The sequence below is a fragment of the Manacus candei genome, unplaced genomic scaffold (assembly GCF_025592945.1).
Source record: "Manacus candei isolate 608988 ecotype Guabito, Panama unplaced genomic scaffold, ASM2559294v1 h1tg000022l, whole genome shotgun sequence".
Classification (NCBI taxonomy): Eukaryota; Metazoa; Chordata; class Aves; order Passeriformes; family Pipridae; genus Manacus; species Manacus candei.
In genome coordinates, this window is record NW_026138070.1 from 2,732,056 (window position 1) to 2,757,335 (window position 25,280).

General features: G+C 48.3%; 1 protein-coding gene across 2 annotated transcripts in view; it reads right to left on the reverse strand.

The window, feature by feature from the left end:
- The window catches only part of KAZN (kazrin, periplakin interacting protein), a 199,607-nt gene that overhangs the window by 19,754 nt on the left and 154,573 nt on the right, over window positions 1-25,280 (reverse strand). The window contains exon 1 of one of the 2 annotated variants that reach the window (XM_051786495.1): window positions 933-1,410. The exons of the other annotated variant lie outside the window; for it this stretch is intronic. Coding sequence (XP_051642455.1) covers window positions 933-1,029 — 97 coding nt within the window. The 5' untranslated portion in view covers window positions 1,030-1,410. Of the gene's footprint in view, window positions 1-932; window positions 1,411-25,280 lie in introns of those variants that run through there. 2 annotated transcript variants of the gene reach the window in all.

Sequence of the window (25,280 nt, forward strand, 5' to 3'; positions counted from 1 at the left end):
AATTACACCATATCCCGAAGTGCCACATCCCCTTGCTTTCCATCCAGGGATGGTGACTCCACCACTTCCCCAGGGAGACTCTTCCAATACTTATCCACTCTTTCAGTGAACAAATTTTTCCTAATATAAGTATTTTTGCTCTCTACAGCCCATGCTGCACTATTACCTGCCTTCACCCTGCTGCCTGAGCTGCCTGTTTCCAAGCCCTCCACATCAGACCCACTTTTTTGAAGTTATTCACACCAAAGATGTAAGAATGGGCAGAAGCACTTTGGGTTTATAAATCTGTGCCTCTTTGCTGTTATTCTCTCTAGATGAACACTGCCCAGACAGCCCAGGGATGGTTTACAGGCAGGCCCAGCACACTGCTGGCACACACCTCTCACTGTGCCCAGGAGGGTAACACTTGCACAAAGATCAGAAAACACAATCCAAGACAAAAAAAATCATCAATATTCCATTTTACAACAGCTCATGGCATGCAAAGCCTCTACCAGCCACCCTGAACACACCTCCCCCGCCCTACAGCAGCATCATCTCAGGCATGGGGAAACTGAGGCACACCCCATGTCCACGGGCCTTGACGATTTTGGGCCTTGACTACAGCCACGGGAGGAGTGAGCTGCCCCAGCTAGGAGGGGATGCAGCCACAGCCACCTCATACACCCAGGTCAATAAACCAGGTCATCACCCACTCTGTGACCCTCTGGGCCCCACGCTGTGCTGCCGGGCATTGCCCCCTCCCTATCCTGCTGCTTCCTCGCCAGCAGCTTTGGAAGGGGAAGGGAGTTGGTTTTGTTGTGCAACAAGCCCTGGTTCTCATTGCAACAGGCTGGCAGTGCCATGCAGCCCGGGGCATGGCACAGCACTGCCCCCAGCACCGCTGCCAGCTGTGCGATGCCCCCGTCGCCCCAGCCCCTGCCATCACCCACCTCGGCTCCTGGAACCCCAGGAAGGATCTGCATCACCTCCCATCACTCCCTGTTTGCACAACTCCCCTCCCCGGGGATCAAGTCGGAGCGAGCCCATTGCCGATTCAGCTCAGGATGCAGCGGGAACGCTGCCACGGCCACGGGAGCAAGGAATCACTGCCAGCTTTGGGAGCACCTGCAGGTTTAATCCTGCTCTGTGTGTGCAAATCCTTGCTCCCCAGAGCAAAGGTACCCGTGGCCCTGGTGTGACGTGCCAGGGCACAGGAAGGTGCTGAGTCGCAGTGCCGAGAACCGAAGCAGAGGGAGGAGGTTCTCCACGTCACGGGCATTGCACAAGCCCCAGGCTCCCCAGGAGCAGCTCCTCGGAGCCTCCTCCCTGGCAGAGGAGCCCGCTGAGTGAGTGGGAATGCTGGGCTGGGCTCTACCTGACTTCTGCTGACTAATGGTGGCCCAGCAGCGTCATCCACACCCACAGCAGCCGTCAGTGCAGCCAGACAGAGCAGCACTGCTGCTCTTTGACCCACCAATGCCACCCGCAGGGATTCCCAGGCGGTTAACAATCTCTTTGGAAGGCACACGGAAGAATGGTGCTGGTTAAGTAAAAGATGGCACGTGCCTCAGCCAGGTCTGTGTGGTGCTGCTGGGCTCTGGGCATTGAGTGTGTCTCTGTGTTAAACTGGAGTTGGGGTCTGGGTCTCCTCTCCTTGCTCTGGATCAAGCCATAACTCTGGATCTGGTGGTGATCCCTGGCCCTTATCCAGGAGGAAGGCATGGCTGGGGGGGTATTTCTGTCGATCCTGGCTGCCACTAGTGCTGGGAAAGGGACAGGTGCCAGTGTCAGTGCAGGAGATCTGTCCCTTTATTCCAAACCGGCCAACCTCCTTCAACCCTCCCTAGCCAAGACCCTTCTGCAGGGCCAGGAGGGACCCTTCCCACCCAGGCCTGGATCAGAAGGTCTCTTCAGGCTGATTCAAATCATTCAGCCTCCACTGGAGGCCAAACCTGTATCACGTGTCCCATCTCCAGCTTCCTGGGCCTGGAGGTCCCACTCCGGAGGTCACGGCTCTGAAGCAAGTCAGCTACAGGCAGTCATGGCCAAAAAATGTCCCAAATCCTTCAAGATCAGGCTGAAAATCCCAACCATCATCCCCAAGGGTCAGGCCCACCAGAGACTGGTAACAGAGAGTCAAGTTGGAGTCAAAAAGCTGTCAAGCCCTGGCACAGGTTGCCCAGTGGTGGAATCACTATCCCTGGAGGGATTTAACAGACCTGTAGATGTGACACTTGGGGACATGTTTTAGTGGTGGCCTTGGCAGTGCTGGGGGAATGGTTGGACTCAATGAGCTTAGAGGGCTTTTCCAATCTGAATGATTCTGTGATTCTATGAAAAATCACTTCAACTTCAGCATTGTGACTCCAAAGGGAACTGATCTCCCTGCAACACATAATAGTAGTTGGTAGCTGATTAAATGCAGCTTGAGCACATGGATGAGCTGTACATCACTGCCCTGGAGGCACCAACACCTGCAGTGACTGCTGAATAACCTCAACCCTGCCAGAAGAATCTCTGCAGAAGGTCAGTGATGCATCCGTGTACCTTTGGATTGGAGCTGGTCCGTGCAGAGCCAGGACCTGGAGAACAAGCTGTCCACAAAACCCACCAGAAACATAAAAATCTGGAGACCTCATATGAGGTCTGCAGCAAAATGCCACCTAATTCCAGGAAAACTTACCAACCCCTCTCCCCCATGCCCACGGAAACCCCCTTCTCCACCCCCGTCTCTCGCAAAATAAAGATAACGGAGCGAGGAGATGTTTCGAAACAGAGCCGATTTTTTTTTTTCCCCCTGGTTTTCCTCTCAAGGAAAACTCCTCTCGAAAAAAATGACAGATTTTGATCAAACACTTCACTCACGGCAAATTGGCGTTGTCACCGAGGAGAGCGCTCGGCTGGGAATTTTGGAGGCGCTTCGGGAACCTCCGTCTGCTTTTTGCCGAGTCAAAAACCCGACGGTGGCGAGGCTGGAGAACGTAACGTGTGAGGCAGGGATTAATTAACATCGATCTGGCTCCAGAACCAGAGGCAGGGAGAGTAATTTTCATTCAGGAACTTGGCACCGTTTAGCACCTCCTCCTCCTCCTCCGGCGCTGCCGGAGTATTTTAAGCTCCTGAAAATCGCACGTGCATCGCCCAGAGTTTTTGTAGTGATTAATTAAAACCTCAACAGAGAGAAAAATCCAAATTTTTTATTATGGTCCTACCCAGGCCATACTCAGAGACTTCCCCCTTCTTCAAAATAGCGCTGCAAAAGCTGTTTACTGTGTAAAGAGTCAAAAAAAGGGGCAAACATCATCATGTGGGTTCCAATCTCACTTGGTACAACTTCCTGAGCTCATCACAAGTTATTTCTATTGTCTTTTTAATTTTATCATGACAATTATAGTTATCAGCACAGACATTTTATGCCTAACTTCTGGGTTCTGTACAATACCTTCATTCAAATGCTAAAAGGCTGTAATGAGACTGAGATAATGGCCCACAAATATAAATGATACAGATCAGAATAGGAGGAATTTGGTTAAAAAGGAAAACAAATAGAAATTATCCATCCTAATTAGCATTCAAAGACAGTAACTGGGGGAGGGGGGGGAATGATGTGTAATGGAGAGGGTTGCTCCACCTGGTACCTGAACCCCAAGAGAACCTGCTGTGCTGCTGTCACATCTGGATCCAGTGGCAAATGTCACAGACCCTTTCCCACCCTTCCCAGCTTTGTCAGCACTAACGAGGTGAGGGATGGCAGCGACAGCAGGACATTTGTGGCTGTGGAGGGGACAGGGTGGGCATCGATCAGCCAAACGTGAGTTCTGCGAGAGCCCTGAACCGCTGAACCCCACCAGAATCAATATTTTCCTTTTTAAACCAACGCTGGGGGGAAAAAGCACATCTCATATGGATTCAGTGTTATTCTGGGTTTTACATTATTCATTGAACCTCATCCCATGTCATGCTGCAGTGAATATATTACCATATATGATGACAAAAAATTACACCACTCCTGCAAACACACGATAGAGCACCAGGCCGGGCTGCCAAAGGAGCCGCTCGCTCTGCAGTCGCTCATTAGCAACCTGTAATTAAGTTGCTGTACACTGAGGTTGTGCCTGTGCCACCAGCCACTTCGTGGGGAGAGAGGAGCAAAATAATAACAATAATAATTATAAAGCGAAAAATAATAATAAATCAGGCAGCAACACACCCCGGAGCTGTGCTGCGGGTCTCAAACTTCAGGAAACGTTTCCTGGCTGAAGCCTTATCTCACCCACAGCACATCCAGGGACGTCACTGCAAGGCCACCAAGGGCCACCATGTCCCCAGAGCCACTCAGCTCAGCCCACCCCAGCAGGGACCATGGGGGCACTGGCAGGGAAGGAGCTCCATGCAGAGAAATAACAGGGAAAATTGGGAGCCTGCCTGGAAAAGTTAATGATTTATCCCCACATATAAATGTGCTGCTATTTCTAAAAATGCCTTTTCACCCTCAATGCCACGTGTGATTGGGATGGGGCTGTAGGTGGGCAGCTCCACTCTGAGTTTGGCTCCTATCTTTATAACCAGACGCTACTGCCTTTTTAAAATTATTTTTCTAGCAGCTGCCCTATAGCTTCCAGAAAGTTTCAAATAAGCAATTTTAATGATCTCTTTTCATTAACCACTCCATCCATATATATAATTATATATATGTATATTAGGGAATTCAGTGTAGAAAACAGCTTTTTATGACACCTGCACAACCTGCCACGTTCACCAACACGACCAAAACTTACCCAAACCCCATTTCTTTGCACCCAAAACCTGCTGCTCACCGGGCAAGAGACTTGCTCACGTGCACAGACTCCAAATGATGCTAAAATACAATTTTTGGTTGCTTGCAGGAATTGCAAAGGGAAAAAATAAGTGGGAATAAAGCCTGGCTGGGATGGCTGGGCTCTGCAAGGCAGGTTAGGAAAGCCTGGGGGAGCTGCAGGGATCAATGACCCCGTGAGCCCAGACCCATCCCATTCCCCTCCTGTCCACTGCCTGTATCAACAGAATATTTATAAATCAATTGAAAGCAATTAATCAGCTGGAGGAAGATAAGGGATAATGAAGAAAAGAGATTAGCTGGCGATGCACAAACAGGGCTCCTCCGGGGAGGAACTGCTGTGGTTGGAAGCCTCCTCTGCAAAGCCTATTAGCTCCACTTAAAAAAGAAATTTAAAAGAGGCAACCTGAATAATTAAAAGGAAGAGTTAATGGTTCGTGCTAACAGCTTCTAAAAACCTGCAGCAGCCATGGTTGGTAAGCAGAGGGGCCTGCAGATAAACCACTGCTCCACGCCGGGGATCCCTGCATCCCTGCATCCCCCTGGTGTGATGGAGCCAGGAAGGCTCACATGGACACTGGGAGCTGCAGCATCCTGCTGGGTTCACTTAAGTGACCAATGCCTTCAAGCTGAGTTATAAATAATAACAGAGAAATGAGTCCAGGACTTGAGGGGAAGCCTCCAGGGATGTGAGTCCTGATATTACCCACTGGACGTGTCCTGTGGTAGCATTCCAGTCACCAACCCGCTCCTTGTTGGCTAAGCCAGGGCTAAATATACTGCTGGGTTGATCCCCAACTAAAAAAATTAACCTCTGGGCAGAGCAGTCAACATTTTTGCCATTTTCTGTATGTTTTCCTACTGATTTTCCCACCCTAATCCTTCCACACCAAACTCTGGAAAGGGGAGGCTCAGGGCAGGACCAGGAGCGCTTTCCTTGTCCTTATTGCTGCTGTTAATTATGTATTTCACACCTCAGAACATGCCAACACCAGGGCTGGGCTTAATCCAGTCCACAGGACCAGCACCACCACCAAGAACTGGGGGCTTTTGGCTAAAACAACATCCCCAAGCTGCCACTTTGCTTTTGAGGAGCACCCAAAAAATGCCCCATCCCACAGCTCAGACCTGCATCCTGTGGGAAAATTTCCAGGGGTGCCTACAAGGAATTTTTTGGGAAATTTTCAGCCTCCTCCAGTGCTGTGAGATCCCACCTGAGAGCTGGCACCCAGGTGGCATCTTAATCAGGAAGAGCCACCAATTGAGAGGCTAAAGACTGAATTTCAGTGCAATACTTGCCTTTTTCAAGCAATACTCAATGAAATTGTCAGGCCAGGGCTGGAGCTCACAGGTTTTTTTCGTCAGCATCTCCCCACCTTCCTTGCCAACTTGCAAGGCAGCAGTTTAACCTTCAAGGTAAAACTCTAATTCATTTAGTAACAGCCCTTATCTACAGGCTGGGGGCAGAATAATTCCACGGAGAACAATATAGAATAGATAAAAATAACTGCACTGCAGCATGGAGCAGGGCAGGAGGAGCAGCTTCCTCCCTGCCCAGAGATTTAATGGCAAGTGATGGGCTGGGAGCAGGAAAACTCTGCCAATTCTGATGTTTAAAGGGCTAATGTTGATTTAAAAAGATAAGTCTTGTCTTGGTGGGTTTGGAGACACAGGCTGAGTCCACATCAGGCTCCTCCAGCAGTCCCAGTGTATCCTGCTCACTGCCCATCACCCTGAGGGACCCAGAACCCCCTTTCAAAAACTTTATTTTTCCCCTATTTATTTTAAACTAAATAAAATAAAACCTGAATGTCTTTCCAAGTACCTAAGCAGCAAGGGAGGTAATATTTTATGTGTGCACCACTTATGGAACTTCCAATCTGTGCTCATTAAAAGTTTTCACAGTAAAGTTTGTCTTTCCCTGATGGGAGGTGCAGGGCAAAAATCAAGCACCTGGGGGTTTTTAAATCACTTTTTTTCTCCCACCAAAATTTTAGTACCACACTAAATATCATGACACACCTGGCTGTGATGAGGTGCCCCATAAAATTACAGAATCCCAGGATGATTTGGGTGGCAAGGACCTTAAAGCTCATCTTGTTCCTTCCCTTGCATGGGCAGGGACACCTCCCACTAGCCCAGGTTGCTCCAAGCCCTGTCCAACCTGGCCTTGGACACTTCCAGGGATGGGCCAGCCACAGCTTCTCTGGGCAACCTGTAAAGTTCCTGCCACTTTTCTACAAGAGGGTGGCCAGGGGACAGTGACACTGCCTTGAGAAGGAATCCTGGCTCTTATGTGAGACATCCTTGATAATCCTGGGATCATCCAGGGATGAACAAGGGGCAGCAGGGAAGAGAGGTGGGACAGGAGCAAAGAGGAAAAGAAGGGAGAGATTATTGGAGCAAGGTGTGCAGCAACAGCAACCACCAGTTTTCATCACTTCATCACAAATCTCATAGTAATGATTGAATTTGGATTATTCTTTCCTTTCTTCCTCTCTCAAACTTCATTTTTTTTCAAATCAGACTCATGAAAAATCTCAGCTTATAAATAAATTTTTGTGGCCGGTATAGAAAAGACTCCTGCATTTCCCCCTGTGTGCTGCACAGGCTCAGCAAGCAAAGAAAGCAGGAGGAACCCTTATCCCTTCCACATCTACTTTATAACCCAAACCAGGATTTTCGAATAGCCAGAGCCAGAAAATGAAAATAAGGAATACATGATCCTAGGAGACAGGTACCCAAGAAGCAATCGTATTAACTCAAAGCTAAATATGATCAAGAGCAATAATTCCAGTTTGGCTTTTCAACATGGTACTTGAGGAAGACAAAAAAGATGATGTTTCCCCTATTTATTCCCATAAAGGCTCCAAAGTCATCCACCTTTTCTGCACTGCCCTCCCAGGACCTCTCCCGAGCTGTGCCCAGCACTGGGCATTTTCCCAGAAAAAAATGTTGTTGTACTGAAAAAACGAGGCCAATAATAACGAAAACACACCCAAAGCAAGGGGGGGGGGGATTTGGAGGAGATCAAAAAAGCCACTGGGCAAATGCAATTCCTCAAACTTGGTACAAGCACCAGCGTGGGGGACCAGGATGTGAGGGAAGGGGCACCCAAAGGACTCCAGGATTAGGTTTAAAACTGGGAAAATTAAAGAAATAACTGGTCATTCACAGCCCAGACACACACTCCCCCCCACACACCCTGCTGAGCACATCCAAAAGATTTCAAAGACCCAAAATTCTTCAAAGTTATTTTTTTCCTTAGTAAAACAGGGAGGTTTTTTAATAATCCAGCTGTTCCGTGCTGGGACAGGACAGTGGCCAAGTCCCCTCTCCCAGGGCTGCCTGCAAGCCCAAAAGGAAAAGTATCTATAATTCAGGCTGGGTGAAAAGGTCTCCATCCAACAGCTCAGTATTTCTAAATATAAAAGTTTCAGCGGTGCTTCAAATAATTCAGAAGCATCAGGAGAGGCACAGCGAGGCCCCAGACTGAGCCACGTTTGGAAACTGCTCCTTTCACCAATTTCCCCCCCAGCCACGCCACAAAAATGATGGAAAAAAAATCCCTTTATTTTTTTAAGCAAGATTCACCCTCGCACCACAGTCCCCACAGGAGTACAAATATTTGATGCAATCGGAAAGAAAACAAAACCGTCCCGAAATGACAACTGAGAGGGAAACAATCTGGGAAGTTTTAACCTTCAAAATCTGTCTCTTAATTCTGGTTGTGATTTCTGCAAGCGAGGGAGGAGGAAAAAAAAAAAAACACAGCCCAAGTGGTGTCTGCTTCTGCCTTACAAAGGCAACTTTAAATGGGATTTTAAAAGGACATGACCAGGCTGGAGTTAATGCTATTAAAATTCAAAGTGCAAAGACAACCTATAATCCTGGTCGCTTCCTGGGACAAGAATCCGATCATGCAACACACAGTGCCTTGGGGCTGCTCCCTGCTATTGATTTCCTTTTATTGGAGGGGGAAAAAAAGGGAGAAGGATCCACAAGGAAACCCAAACCTCTTCAGCAAACTCAGCCAGCCCGCTCGTTTTCAACACCCCCAGCTCAGTGAGCAGAAAGGAAACCGCTGGCAAACTGCACTCAGAGTCAAAAAACATTAAAAAAAAAAAAAAAAAGAGATTTGGAGACAAAATCATCCCCTGGGCTGTCAAACCTGCCCAGGCATGGATCTGTCTGCCTGGAGAGCAGCAGCAGGGCACGTCCTGGAGCGAGGCAGGGAGCAGGGATGTGGGGATGCAGAGGCAGAACATTCCCAGAGCATCCACAGCAGGACATGGCCTGTGAGTACGAGATATTTCCCTCTAAAAACCACAGACCTGCACCACTGCCCTGAGAGCTCTGGACACCTGAAATCCCAAACTTGGTCATGATTCTGCACCTCCATTTCTTGCTCTGCATCTGTAGGAGCCACTGAAGGATCATTTAAGAGGAAACAAGCAGAAATACAGTTACTTGTATTTATACACACACAGTATTTTTAATAATTTTTTTAAGCACAATACTACCTTGATTTTATACCAATTAATGCCACAGCCAGAGATTTTCCTCTGTTCTTCAGCCACTTGCAAAATCCTCCGGAAAGAATTGCTGGGGGTTATAGAGGAATTATGTTGGTTAGTGAGCCAGTTATTATCCCTGTGATAAGAGGAGCTGATCTGGGTGGAGAGGCATTGGCTCGACACTATTTGCAAAGAAAAATTAAAGCAGAGATAGTGGCAGGTTTGCTCAGCTCCTGCCTTATCTCCAAAGTGTGGCAAAGATATTATTTGATCCAGCTCCGGCCGGGGAAGAAAAAGAAGGGCTCCAGGGGAATTCAGCAAAGGCAGTTTTTCCAGGCATTGGCAAGCTTTAAGCACCGTGGAGAAAATCAAAATACAGCAACAGAGGCACCCAGAGGGATCTGCACACTGGGAGTTTTGGAACAGACACCTGGAAATTGGGTGTCCTGTGACTGTTATAAGGGGAAAAGTCACATAAACCACACCAGCCCACCTGCAAGGTTTAGGTGTCATAAATTCCCTTCCTTAGTGGAAATAACTGAGCTGGACAGGCTGGAAGAAGCCTGGGGGGAGGCTGCACTCCCAGGAGGGCTGGAAGTGTTAACTGCCTTCTGGAGAAGTCCTCAGAGTTCAGTCTTCCAGCATCCCAGCAGCATCTCCTGGGATAAAGTGTCCAAAAGAAACTCTCCTCTGCCTTCAGGGCCATAAATAGGGCAGGAGTGGATGTTACCTCTGATGTTCATAACAGTTGTTTCAGTTGGGAACTGCTATGAAATTATTTGCAATTGAGAAAAGATTATTTTTTAAAAATTTTTATACCCCTTTTATTTTAGATTTAGGGTCACCAGTAAAGCTCCCTGGAGCTGTTGGTTTCCCTAAACCCAGTTGGGAGAGGGGCAGCACCACACAGAGCCCTCCTCAGCTTCAACAGAGATGAAAAAGGAGTGCAGGACAATGAGGTTTGTCCCAAAGCCACCTTTTCCCTGGGAATTGCACTTTTTTGGGACCAGGTTCTTTTCCACCCTCCTTAGCTGCTCTCATCATCTGGGCTCAGTCAATTATTATTTGCTTTATTATTTGCTCTCATTATTTGGGCTCAGTCAATACCACCAGGTCCCATTTATACCTTCCAAGGGGTTTATAAACCTTCCCCACCCTGTAACAGGAGCATGAGCAGGTTTACAAGCAGGAGTCTCTCTCCAAAAGTGTTCCAGGGAGGAAAAGGATATCCTTGGGGGAATAGCCACATTTTAAGGGCTGGGTTTTTAAGTTATTTTAAGACATATTTTAATCCATATTGTCTAGACCTGAGGACCAGACAAACAGCATCTGCTCCAGCCACTTCTCGTGGTCTCTGCTCCACTTTTGCAGCAGAGGAAGGAAGGAAAAACAGATCAAAAGAGCCATGTGGGGAAAATAATGAGTTTGGATTGTGCCAGCAGCACAAGGTACAACACACAGTGAAGGAGGAACAGAGAAATCCATACGTAATGCTGAGATGCCTTTACCCACTACCAGGCTTTTGAGTACACCAGGTATTTGAGGGAAGATACAGGTAAACCCAGAGGAACTGCAAACCTGTTGCAAATGTGAATTAAAAGTTTAATTTTTAGATAACCAAGGGGGTTTTTGGGAACAATAACACTGCCTGATCTAAAGAAGCAATACAAAGTCTGAGCCTTCAGAGCCAGCAGCATTCCCTTGGGCACAGGGATCACCCACAGCAGGGTTAGGGGTGATGCAGGAAGCAAACCCCACAGAGGGAAGATGGGCTGATGGACAGCTCTGCAAGCACTGGTAAAATATTTTACAGAGCAGCTGTGCATTAATGAAAACACAGAGAATCACCCCAGCTCCCAGCCTGAATCCCAGTCATCCACATATGGCATTTCCCTGGCTAGGTAATTGCCACAAAGCCTATTAGCTTCCATAGCAGTTGTTGGAGAGTCATTAGGACAAACCAAATGAGAGGCTAAAATCTCCTGTACACACTGTTTTAATAATTACAGCCCCTTTGTACTCTGCAACATCCAGCAAGGGAGGGCTGAGGGAGGGAGCCAGGTTGGCAAAGGGGATGCTCAGCCCCCCCAAGGGCTGCAAATTGATTTCCTCCCCCCACCATCTTCTGCAGGACAATTATTTCTTGCTCCTTGGACTCAACCTTGTAGGATTTTACTGTCAGGACACACGTTGTTACCCTCAGCTCACACATTCCCACCAGCTCCTGTGGATTCTGTGATGCACCACGGACCCTGCACTTCCCAGGCCTCTCCATCTTCTGGAGGGGTTCCCAAGGATAATTTAATGCAGTCTAATGTACTATTTTACACATGGAGACCTTTAAAATTTGCTTAATTCAAAATCAAAATCGTGTTTTAAATTGATAACCAAAATGGGGGGGGGGAAACAAGCACACTCCAAAAAAGTATTTGCAAGAGATAATTCCACACGTGAAGACTCTCCATCATCTCCCCATCCTCCAGTTCTCCTCTTATCTATCCCCAAAGCTGCAAATGGTAACTTCAAAGGCAAAAACTGTTTCCCAACTGGAAATCCAGTGGGCTGGTCCCCAGTGGATGTGGGGAGCTGGGATGCTCAGCCCCAGGCAGCGTGTCCAGGAACTTGTGAGACCCCTTTTCACTCAGGGACCCCTCACCCTAAAATGACCACTAAGCCTTTCTGCACACAGGAACACATCTGTTACCTCAGCTGGGCCTTCCCACAGAAAATTCCAAGGAACCAAACCCACCCTTGGCACGGCAGTATCGCTCCTCCATGGACAGGGAACTTCATCTTCATCATCCTCAGTACAAGACATTCAACATCCCAGAAATGAGAAGCCCCAGGAGGACACAAGGAGCTGGGGAATGCTCAATCTAACCAGATTAAGCTCCAAAATCATCTCTGGACATGCAGTTAAGCAGCAGCTCTGCCTGGAGCAGCCGGGGCACTACAGATGCAAGCACAGACCTCATTCCTACCCGTGCAACAGACCCCTGGCATTTATCTCCTCTGCCTAAAGATCCTCTGGAGCCCAGGGGATCTCACCATGAATCAGCATCAGCCAGGGCTTGGCTGACTCAACCCCCCCTCAGCACAGCAGCCTTAATTCCCCCCAGAAAAAGAACTGCAGCAAAACCCGGAGCGAGAAGCAGCAATTTCAGAAGAGCTGCAACCCTGGGCTTTGCAGCTCCAACATCTCACATGAAAGGGAGGAATTTCCCTCCCAGTGAATAGCGGTTTATACATTCTTTGGCAGCCTGTTACCATTAGCAAACACAATCTGTATTTCTGCCTCGCTCATTTGTTTGCCAAGAGCATTGGAAAGGAATATTTTATCCGCCGCCAGATAAAATCTGTAAGCGGCCGTGCACAGCGTCTCGCTGCAGGTACAAGGCTTGTTCCTGCAAAAGGACACCTGGATGAACGCCACCTGAATAAATCTCACCCCCAAAATGGGTCTGAGGAGCTCAACACGTGGCTGGGGGGGAAAAGGAAGTGTCACAGCATCCCAGCCCCTCTCCTGGCCTGGGATAAAAGGTGGTGGGAATACGAAGGGGGGAATTGAGCTGAGCCAGGGCATGGTTAAAAAGCACATGTTGGATGAGGATGGAAAAGATAAAAAGCCCTCCAGCCCCCAACTCGAGCTGCCAGCTGTGGTACTGCTTCAGGGAATGCCAGTCCCTGCCAGCACCTGGAGCTTCCCTGATTTTTGCCTGCCTACAGCTCTGGCCCAATCTCAGCCTGGACACAGCAACCCTGGGTTTAAACCTCAGCCCAGCTTCCTGGACACAGCAACCCCGAGTTTAAACCCAGCTGCTTTCACTTCATGCCCCAGTTCCTCTGCCTGGACATCATTTAAACAAAACTCCCTGAAAATGCCCAAACCAGACATCTGTGGTTCCACAAGTATTTTTTTTTCCCCCTCCCCTTGGTGATCTGTATATCAAACACACTTCCCCCATGAAAAAAGAGAGAGGAAAAGGTTTGTTTGAGTTCTTTTCTCTATCCCCTGACCCAGATCCTACATCCAGCCGAGCCTGACCTGCATCCCTAGAGGGGCAGAGGTGATGCCCTGAACACACACGGGAAGAGATCCTGGGAAAGGGGAGCAGCCAGCTCACAAAGTCCCATCATCCAGCCCCAGCACACTTAAAAGGCCTCTTTTATTTTTCCTAGATTTTTAATTTAATTTTTTCCCCATTTCCTGCCCGGATTCTGCTCCTACAGCTGGGACAGCACATGCTCCCACACAAAACTCCTCCAAACCTGCACCAAGGACTATTCCTATGGGAAACAGCAATGCCTGGAGCCCCAGCAAGGGAAAAAGCACCCCAAGGATGACACAAACTCTCAACATCAGCTCCCTGACAGCCTTTTTGGGAGACTCCCCCTCCCCAGCAGCCCCATAGCCAAGCCAGAATTACAGACCTGCAACTGGGAAGCTCCCAAATCCCCCTGGCAATTCCCACAGCCATCCGGTCCCACCTTTCATTTCCAGCTCAACCTTTCCCCTCTTTACTTTGCTTCCAAGTTCAGTTGAAGACATTAACCTAATTATAATTATCCCTGGCACTGCTTTCGTCTCCTTCTCACTCCCCCTGAATTCAGGCAATGCCGATTTTGCAGCTTATCCCAAAAAATTCCTGCCTGTTTGTTTGATTTTCTTTCTTTTTTTTTTTTTTTTTTCTTATTGCAACAGCTCCATTTCAGCCAAAAGGCACAAGAAAGGGAGATGCTGCTGTAGGGGAGTGAGAATAAATGGAAAAAGTTGTGCCAAGGGTGGTATGAGGGGAAAAAAGCATTAGTTTAAATGAAGCATTGGGAATACATCTGCTCCCCGGATGCTGTTTGAGCTGAGGGGGGGTGATCTTGGAAAAGGCTGGCAGGCATGGAGCAGGCAGCTCAGTTTGATTCCTTACTGGCAGCCTGGAGGTAATTTGGGGAGCAGGGAGAATCTCCCCCATTTCACCTCTGCCAGCCATGTGCCCGTTGATGCTGGAGAGCTGGGATCCCTCACTTCAGGGTGTATTTTCAGCAGCTATTTAAGAGCTTAGTGGGATTTTCAGGAGCACCTAAGCTATTTAGGTGCCTAAATCCCATTGAGAGTCCCTTTGAACACTGCTACCTTCCTAAATCCCAGCCTGTGTTTATTAGTGTCATTAGACATTAAATACCTCCAGCCACACGTCCTAATCCCAGGGCTGGGAAGCTGCTGACCATTGAGCCAATCCAGCTTTGCAATATGTGGGCAGAGGAGCCTCATCTGGGCACCTCCATCCCTTCCCTGTCTGACTGGGAGCATGGGTTTCTCCCTTTCCCCCCCCCCCTTGCTCTATCTCAGTGAGCATCGGGGTGAAGAGGAGATCACCATCTACAAAGTCTCTGTGAAATGGGTGTACCACAAAAAACCTGCATTTCCTCCTGCTCCACACAGGCCCCCAGCCCTGTCCCAGCGTGGGATAAACCTCGAAAACAAGGGACAACCCACGAGGGAGATGCTGGTGGCCCCCTGGGCACAGGGATGCAGCTCCAGTTTTTGGAGGTGCCCAGTGGCTGCAGGTGCTGCAAGGCTGACCCCAGGTGCAAACACACCACCACTCCAAATTTGGGGTGACTTTTCCCTTTTGGAGGTTGTAAGGAGAGGGGATGCAGCTGCAAGGGGTGCAGACCCTCCCAGCTTCTTTCCCCCACCCTTGAGGTAATTTAATTCTATGAACCTCTCTGATAATCCAGGGAAAGAACATGCTGGAACGTGTTTGGCTTCTCTCGTGTCAAATACACTTTAACTGGTGATAATTTCTGCATGTTGCTATATCCAGGTGAAAATGAACCCTCTGAGCTCCTCTCTGCTCTGCAGCTTAATGCTCCCCAGCGATTCAGTATTAAAAACAAGGGGTTGGAGCAATGGGAATAAAAAAAAAAAAATCAACTTTTAAAGGGCAGCTCTCCCAAAAGCATCACAAGATGTTTAAGCTTAGCTATGACCTAGGAGCAGGCAGCAAATTCCAGTTTAATAACAGCATGGGATTTAGGGAGATTCTCCCCTTCTTCTGGTGAATGGAGGAGGGACATGAGGCATTAATGCAGCACCCGGGGGGGGGGCACATTCCCATCTTTTATCCCAAATACAGGCACAGCAGCCAGCCTCTCCAGGTGCTCAGGGGAGGATGCACAGCTCTCCATCACCTCCTCCAAGCTGTAATATTTTGATCAATACCTTTATTCACATCCAGGGGAGGATGGCAGTGCCTGCTGTTTGCTTCTCCACCCCTCCAACAAACAGGATAAACCCAGGAGGGATGGAGCCCTCCCCTCACCCCCCCCCCCCGGCAAATCAACAGTGACACGGATGGTTTGGGAATTATCTGCTGGGAGAGGAATTATTGACCTGGGCTACAAGTGGATGAGCAGCCAGAGCTGGCACAGAAACCTGAATGGGGTGGTGATTAATTCACACACACACACAGAGAGCTGAATTTATGGAATATTTTCATTTCTTGATTTATTCTTTAATTACACCATGACCAGATGGTGTTGAGGTCTCTGCCTTCTCCCCCTCCCCAAGCTGGCTCTCACAACCTTGATCTTCTGCAAGGGCAATGTTAGGGGGGTTCTGGTGTGGGGGGCTCTGTCAGGACAAGCCATGGGAACATCAGAAAGTGAAGAGGATGTGATGGAACCACAAAGCCACATCAGCTCCTCCTGCAGGGGTGAGTTTTAAGCAGCATTTAGTCACCACCCTGGGGAAAATATCATGTTGCAGGTCCCTGAGGTTTCCAGCCCCCCTGTATTGTCTCCCCAGTGCCCACCACCTCTGTGGGTCCCACTTCGATGCCGAAATGGAGCTGGCAGGTGGGAACAGCAATAATTCAGATATTCCTCAGGGAATGCCAGCAAGAAAAGCACAAATCTTCCCTTTGAGCTGTGTGTGAAAGGCAGTCTTTGTGCTCAGGAGCACCGAGTGTGTTTGGGATTCGTGCTGGAAATCTGAATCCAATCTGATGGGCGCTTTCATTTTATTTTTTCCAAAACAAGCCCAACATCTCTGTATAAACAAAACCTGCCGAAGCTCCTGTTCTCCCTCACCTGCCTGATTGTTTCTCCCCCCTTTTGCTTTACTGTATCAAAATAAACAAACACCATCTATTGATTCCGACTGTTCTCGGAAGATTTGTGGCAGAGAGCTGATGTTCCCCCAGTTACTGTGGAGCGATAACTGCACATCCACTGCTTGGAAACGCTCCCTTGGAACAAGAAAAGAGATAAAAAAAGTGGCTGTATCATAGCAAAGGACATGCTTTGCTTCCTCACACTGGAAGGAAGTGTGAAGTATGACTTTGTTAATAATTCATTTTGACAAGTCTCCATCCTTCCTGCCTTTTTTTTTTTTTTTGTAAATCCAGGATACGCTGGGAAAAATCAATACAAGAAATAAAGAGTTTGGCTTTTCTTTTATCTTCCAGAAAGCAGCAGGGCTCACAGACCCTGCATCTCCTTGCACCCAGCACGTCCAACCATTTCCACCTGCACAAACACATTTTTCTGCTGCACCTACACAATGGCACGAAATTAAAGGCTTTGCTCTCCCAGGTACCTTCTGCAACCCACGAAACTTCAAATTAACCTTTTGCTTTCAGAGTAATTAATGCTGCAACACCACTAATGACCTGGTTGGATCCCAATACACCAGAGAACTGCTGCAGCCTGACTGGGATGCCCTTGGTCTGTACTGGAGGCAGGATTATAATCTTCTTAAAGAACACTGTTTAGCTTGATAATTGCCTTACATTGTAAAATCCTGCACAGAAAAACTTGCCCTGCAGCACATTTGATGCATTTTGGTCCTTGGCCAGGCTCTGCACAAGTCCAGTGGACTCTCCTGTCTTTATTCCCCCTTAAATTTTACTTTTTGGGGGGTTTCTCTATGGTTACCACAGCAGGATTTGGCACGTTTCACACACAGGGAATGAAAGCACCAGTGAAACACGACAGAAACCACAATATAAAGTCCTCTAGGACCAAAAATCACATGAAATCACACAAGAGAAATATGGATTAAATCAACCACGATAGTTTAAACTGAGCTACCTTCAATCTAAACCCAGAATCCAGCCCAAACTAACACCAGCCTCAGGTTCCTGAGGTTTATTCAACACCACAAACCTCATCCCCACAACCCAGACTGATGGTCAGGCCCCCCCAGGGTCATCACCCCTATATTCCATTTACCTTCACTGGCAACTCTATTAAAAATCTCAAATGCCCCACTCATAAAACATCCAGATTTTGTCACAAATCCACCCTGAGTTGACCTCTGGCCATCAATAATGGAGTGTTTCTGCTTGATGGGCAGCCCAGGGAGGGAGGGAGCCCTAAACCACAGCTGTGGGCAGCATCCTCTGCCACTCAGGTCTTCCAAAACCCACCCTTCCTGTTAATCTGTTAATGAACAACTTACAGACAAATTCAGCATATAGTAATATATAGGAAAAAATACAGGGAAGACCCAAGGGAAGGTTTTCAGAGCAGGTGCTGGAAATCAGGAGCTTCATCCAAGCCCAATCAGGGTCAATACCACCTCCAGCTACACAAAACAACCCCACAGGTGGCTTGTAACAAAATTCTCTTTAGTCACAAAGCCCTGAAGTTCATTTGCACTAAACTGCTGCTCCAAAAACATTGGGATTTGCCCCCAAAACCCAGGACTGTTGGTGAGGCACAACCACCCCAGGTGGTTGCCCTCCAGGAGAACTTGGTGCCTGCAGCTGAATTGCCTGAGGCTGGAAACAAGCTCCCTGCTGCCTATCAGGCTGCTTGCCTTTTTTTTTTTTTCCATTATAAGACTCATGATCACTGCTTTAAAGAGGGAATTAAACTGATGGATTGTGGATGATGCAAAACCTCGACGTCCTGGGAAGCTGCACAAATAAACATTATCAGAGTAACTAAAAGGGGAGACAAGCTGATTTTGACACTAAGTGGGATTGAGATGGTCTGAGTTTTCTCCATCTTCCCTAAATCACACATGTTGCTGCTGCACAGTCCTGGTATCACCCACTTACAGAACCACCTGCAAATTAATCACCTTGCAGGAAAGGGATTGATTGGAGCAACTTCAACACGGAGAACTTGCCTCGTGTTTCCACTGAGGAGACCAAGCCACGGCCACCCATCTCCCACCACCTTTGCCAGTCTCAGACTGAGATCAGACACATCCTCAGACCTCAAAAGGGAAGGGATAATTTGTTGGCAGAAGTGCAAAATCAGCACTAATCACATTGTCAGGGTATCAGCTCACACTTGCTGCCAACAAATCAGGCCAGTTGTGCATCTGCAGTTGCTCACTTGGCCACTAACCTGCTTTAGCAATTACAGATAATTAAAACATCACTCTGCAGTCATCACGATTCAAATCACTCCCTGTAAGGGGAGCGTGGTGAGCTTTGATTTCTGGTGTGCCCATCTCCTGTTCTGGAGCTCAGCTGGAAGATGAAGGATGGGGGGAACCTGCAAAGGTGTAAATCAGAGCATTTCCATCTGCTGATTTTTACACTGTTTTCTCCATCTGCTCTATAGCAGCACAACTTACACCAACAGGAGAGGTGATGAGTGCTGGAAGGTAAGAAGGACCAAACAACCCCCGTGCTCTGTGCAGTGATGCTGTTTTCAATTTGCAGGCCAAAAGTACCAGTCTAAAAAACCCAGATAGACGCCAAGTATAGATTCTGAAATCTAAGGAACACAGGTCATTTCAAAGGCTGGGGGAACGCAGTGCCAAAGCCACTGCAAGCCATGGAGAAGAGCTGGACCTTTGCTGACCACCCCAGCAGACCAGGTTAACACCTGCCCCCTCTGACTGCACATCAAGGAGACAATTTTTGTGATCCAAATGTCCCCAGGCCGGCAAAGGTTATCGAAGTACCAGGGTTCGGAGGAAGGGGGATGTTCCAGCACCGCTCCCTAATAACAAACACCAAAGCAGTCCCTTCCAGGAGAAGGAGATAAAGAATTTCTTCCTCCACTGGCAATAAATCAAAGGGCACTGTTCAGCTGATGGGAATTGATTTTTCTCCCTTCCTTTGCACTCAGAGCGAGGCGGGACTGTGGCAAAAGCCTCCAGACACGACAGAGCCTAATCGATGGCAGGGAGGGGACGTGGTGGGGACGTTCAGCACCAACACAGGGCATCACTGTCCCTCCTGCAGCACCACTCAGGGGGCACCCCGAGCCTGCCCTGCAAGCCCAGATGGAGAGACTCACAGAATGGAATCATATAGGTTGGGAAAACCCTCTGAGATCAAGTCCAACCATTAACTCAGCACTGCCAAGGCCACCACTAAGCCACGTCCCCAAGCACCACATGTACACGTCTTTTAAATCCCTCCAGGGATGGGGACTCCATCACTGCCCTGGGCAGCCTGTTCTAGTGCTGGACAATCCTTTCAGTGAAGCAACTCTTTCCTAATATTCAACCTAAACCTCCCCTGGTGCAATTTGAGGCTGTTTCCTCTTGTCCTATCTCTTGTTACCTGGGAGAAGAGACCAATCCCCACCTGGCTAAAACCTCCTCTAGGGGAGCTTTTGGGGAGTGAAGCCCCAGTAAAGCCCTTCTCAAAAACCGAGGGCATGAGTGAACTTGGAGTTGGCAATGAATGAGATTTGATCCAAATAAAAAGAGGAGGAACAAATTCCCTTTAGCACAAGCTGAGCAAATGCCACAAGGGGTGAGAACGGAGCTGGACAGGGACAGGATGGGGGACAAACCCCTTGCACTCTCCTGCCCTCACAAATAATAATTAGGAGCCTGTCTGGCTGCCCAGAAAAAACCAGGCATCTGCCGTCCCACCTAAAACACGGCTCCAGTTCTAATCCACTGTTAATTAAAAAGATTTTCACTATGGGCTCCATCAAACCCAAACCCCTTCGGCTTTTTATCTGCACAGAAGGAAAGGAGGGGGGAAAAAACCCAAGCTGTGTGTAATGCAGATGATCCAGAGATCGATCCCTCTCCCGCCAAAGTCTTTAGTGAGAATCACTGGAATGGAACGATTTATTTCCCCCTCTTTCCGTGCCAACCATGGCACAGCCGCAGGACAGGGGTGTTGGATTGATCCTGTTTCCCCCTGAACCCCCACAACAGCCTAAGGTGGCTGTGTGTATAAGCAGAGGCCTGATTTAACAGGTTATAAAGCTCCACTGTTGTCTCACTATCGACTTTTATTGTGGTGCATAAAACTTTTAATGAGGAATAAACTGATATTTCCACGGAAGGACCCGGGATCTGCTCCACCGTGAGCAGCCATGGCAAACACCACGTTTCTGAAATCCAGAAGGAAAAAAAGGCACCCACGGTGTATTTATGCCAGAGTTCAGCTGGGATTGGCACTTAAGGTGATGGTTCCCTGCAGTGGAACTTGGTGATGTTGGGCAAGACACGGGTGGTGGGACCACTGCGGGCGATGCCCAGCAAGTGGCTTTGCACCTGCACGTGCTGCCGTAGAGAGCAGAGCCTGGAAAAGGTGGAAGGAAGAGTTCAGCTGCTCCAAACCACAGAGCTTTTCACACAGCCTTTGGTTTTCACTGTGTCCCTGTGCTTTGGCAGCAGTTGAGGTGCACCCCATGCTAGAGACATCTCTGTGCTGTCCAGATTCATACCAGCCAAACCCAGCAGGGAGTCCCCTACGTATCACCTGCTGTGCCCCAAGGAAGGCATGGGGGGTAAAATCCAGAAAATAAATGCATTGCAACAAAGAACAAAGAAAGAAGGAAAAAGTGTCATTATCAGGAAGTGCTGCCCTGTCCCATTGTATCTTCATCCCTGTGCCCCCAGCTTCTGAAAACCCCTTCAAGCACTCCCTTGGTGTGGGCTCTCCCACCTTTCCTCCAGCCCCACTATGCCCAAGGCAGCTTTTCTGTGGCTGGCCAAAAATGCCAGCAAGGTGATGGCCTTGGGAGGAGAATGATGGCAGAGTCCACGTGAGCACAAAGGGGACCTCATGGCCACCATGGGGGGACGGGAGACGACCTCCACGCTGTGCACCAACCCCTGCCCCCAGATGTGCTGCCAGATGAGATGGCTGCTGCACATCTAGAGAAATCCCTTTTTTTTTTTCGCTCCCCTTATCAGGAGAGGCAGGTCAAAGCACAAACATTTCAAAAATGATGTCCAGGAATGCCCTTTCCACAGTCATGCCATGGACAAAGCCCTGGATTTATCTCTCTCTCCCTCCCACATTCCTACCCACACACTCCAAGCACTGCCATTCCTACACCCACACACTGCTGCTCTCCTATTCCAGTGATACACCTGAGCAGATTTACCTGGAAATTACTATTTTTAATACAGATTCAGACTCACATGGGTATTATTATTACTTTTAGTACGGAGAACCACTCCTTGCTTTTTGCCAGCTCCCACTCGTCACTTTGCAGCCAGACCCGGATTGATGACTTTGTCTTTTGTCCATCACTTTCCATCAGCAACTTCCTGCCAAGAGGAGCACACAAATTGCATGGGAAGGTGGTACACGTGTTCCCACGTCTGACAGCCCTCCTGATAAGATGATGGGCACAGTTTCCTTCTCTGATATCCCCTCACAGACCTCTGCCCCAAAAACCACCACAACGTGCCAACACACTGCCTTCTCAAAGGTGAAGCTTTGATACTCAGTGCCCTGCGAGAAATCCTGGTTTCTGCAGTGACATTCAAGGAACTGAAGACAAATGGGTATATCCTGTATATCCAAACAGGGCACTTAGGCTACAGGAAAACAACTCTAGGCAGTAATTGTAGTGCTTGTAAAATAATAAAGATCTTTATGAGCTTCCAGGTTGCCACTGATGGTTAATAACACACATCCTAGTGCTGTTGGACAATGGTGTTTGGAGAGTGGTGCCTTGTGCTGCAGCTTTGGGCTGGAGGAGGCAGCTTCTGGGCCAAGGGATGCAGCCACATCCCCACCCAAAGGGTTTTGAAACCCCAAACAAAGCAAAAACCAGCAGGACAGCCGACTTTGTGGCGTGTTTATTTTTGATCAGAGAAAAGGAAGGTAAAATAAACTGTATTTTGCAACGAAAAAGCATCCAGGTTTCCCTCCACTCTGGGATGGAGGGGTCATGTGAGTGTCTGCCTTTGCTTTGGATATAGCCCAGAGCTGCTGAGTGCTCCCAAAACCCAAGTGAATGAGTTGGGAAATAATGGCTGGCACATTCCTCTGCATTTTTCTTTTCATTCCTGCTTTATTTTCCAAGCAAGCAAGAACCAGCTCCTTCCCCCTCGGCAGTCCTGGCACTTTTCACGACACAATTTCCTCACCAGGATTTCCTGGAAACACACACAGCCCTTGACCTGAGGCAGGGAAGTGGGCACAAGATGCTTCCAGCATTTGTGTTCCAACAGCACCATTTTGCTGGGTGCTAACACTGTGCAGAGCACACACATGGCCATGGGAACACCCTTCCCATCGCCCACGCCGTGCTCTCCAACCCTGATAGTGCACAGCTCTTTCTTAGCTAAATGCCCTGGGTATTTTCCTGGAGAGGAGCTAAGGGCTGTGGAATGAGCTGGTAGCTCAGGGAACAGGGTACAACAGCTCATCTTGTCTGGAAAAGGCACACAGTGTTCAGAAACTGGCATTTTTATAGCCTTTAAAATTGCTCACTTCTGAAACTGTTGCAGCATCTTATGAATGGAGAACTGAGAGAAACAGCTCAGCCCTGGCAGGAGGGGGGGAAAAAAAAAAAGATCCAAACCCTTCAACTCTCCCTCCCCAAAGTACCCTCCTTAGCTTTAACAACTCATTATCGTATTATGAAGCGAAGACTGACAGGATTATGGTGTTTAGTAATATCATAATGGATGTGAGCCAGCCTTCCAGAGAGCTTTTTGTGTTCCTGCTTTGTACTGACCTGGCCTCAGACCTGGGGTTTGCACCCCAGTGCGCTCTCAAAGACAAACACCCACTGCTCCACATCCCTAAACACACATGCATTTAGTAAATATACGCTTAGTAAATTATATATATATGAAAATATATATATTATCTAGCACAGGTAGGAGGGAATTTCAGACTGTGATGTTTTCTGGCTGCTTCCACTCAGACAAATAGAATATACAATCCTTCAGCAGCAAAATAAACAGCTTAGAGCAAATAAGAGGCTTAACATGCTGGTATTCTGGCTGGGCTGGCCATGACTGAAGCCCCCAAGCCCATCCCCTCCTGCTCCCTCTGCACAGCCCAGGGACCTGCCCTGGTTTTAGCCCCTTGGATCACCCAGCACTGAGTGCAGCTGGATTTTGGTTTATTTTGCTCTGTTGCTGCTCTCCAGCACATCAGACTTGGGCAGAGTTTCTTGTGGCACAGATCAAAGCAGAGAGGGGAAACCTTCCGAGAACAAATGGATGCTCCCATGCTCCACGACACACTACAGAGCTGTCCTGGCTTCACAGAATCACAGTTTGGGTTGCAAGGGACCTTAAAGATCATTCAGTTCCAACCCCCTGCCATGGGCAGGGACATCTTCCACTAGACCAGGCTGCTCCAAGCCCTGTCCAGCCTGACTTCATTCCCAAGATGAGTTTCAAGCACTCTCAGGTCTTACCCCTGGTCTCTTCATCCCTTACTAAAAGGAAACTAACTCCACAGCAGAAAAACCAAAGTATGTACCCGAAGTTGCTGAATGCACAGGAAGGCAAAGCAAGAGAAAGCATATTTTCCTCCATCTTTTCTCAATTAGAGCAGCAAACGAGTTTTCATGCCAGCAGAATTAGAGCCGAGACCAAAGGCATGGTTTAAATGTGAAAATGAGAGCCAGTCTGGGGGGTTTGCTTTGTTGCAAATAAGTAGATGCATTTTTGCAATTCCAGGTTGATTTCTAAGCTTCCTTTCTCCAGAGGAGAGCACAACCACGTCCTGCCTTCCCAACCCAGCACAAACTGGGGCTGTGTTTCTTCTCCCGCAGACATGGATGATTTCTGCCTCATTAACACCCTCCACCAGCCCTTCCCTTTGTTGGAGGTTGGACTAGATGACCTTTGAAGGTCCCTCCCAACCCGAAGTATTCTATGATTCTTTGCTTCTCACCCCATCACCACCACCTCTCACTGATTTCATGGGTCTGACATCACCCAGAAGCCCTGAAGGCTGCACCCATCGCCCATCACGTGGCATTTCTGGGAACACCTGCGGCTCTGCTGCCTTTTCCAAGAGCTTGGCAGCATCACAGGAATGGTCAGAGAGACATTTATCCACATTACTACTAAATAAACACAACTTTTTAATTTCCAGAGGTAATCCTGCACAAGAGAGAAGGGCGTATTGCAGCACGAGCGAGAGGAGGTTGCGTTTTGCTCCTTTCTCCAGCATTTTCACACCATCCCTCCCTCTCCCAGCCACGGTATTGAATCAGAAACGTGCAGCTTCATCAAGGCTTACTTTGTCTAAACAGGATTTGGGGTCTCTAAGGGCCGCTGAAGAATATCATGTTTAAAGAGAGATGTTAAATCTCAGGACAATAAGGGATGTGTTAATGCACCGAGAGCCAAGTTCCCTCGCTGCCACTCTCCTCTTTCCAGACAAAATTACACAGATTAAAAGACACACATGAGAACTGGATCACCCCACTCCCTTGCCAAGCGATCAAATTAACTTCCTACAACCCATCCCGAATTCTTACATTTCACACTTGTGAACTCTTGCCAGGAAACACAGGAAACTATTTCCTAGCTGGGAATGAAACAGTCCCAGCGGCCAAGGACGGAGCCCGTGGCCAACACCAACACCTAACCCAGAGCACGGGATGAAGGAAGCAGTGCCATGAAATTCTCCATGAGGACAATTTATATGCAGTGGGACTCCTGTCTTGTGCAAACAATCCTTTCACAGCTCCAGCTTCCTCACAGACAGAAGTAATTTTCCAACCCCCCCCCAAAAAAAAAACTTTGATGGGACATGGGCCGATTT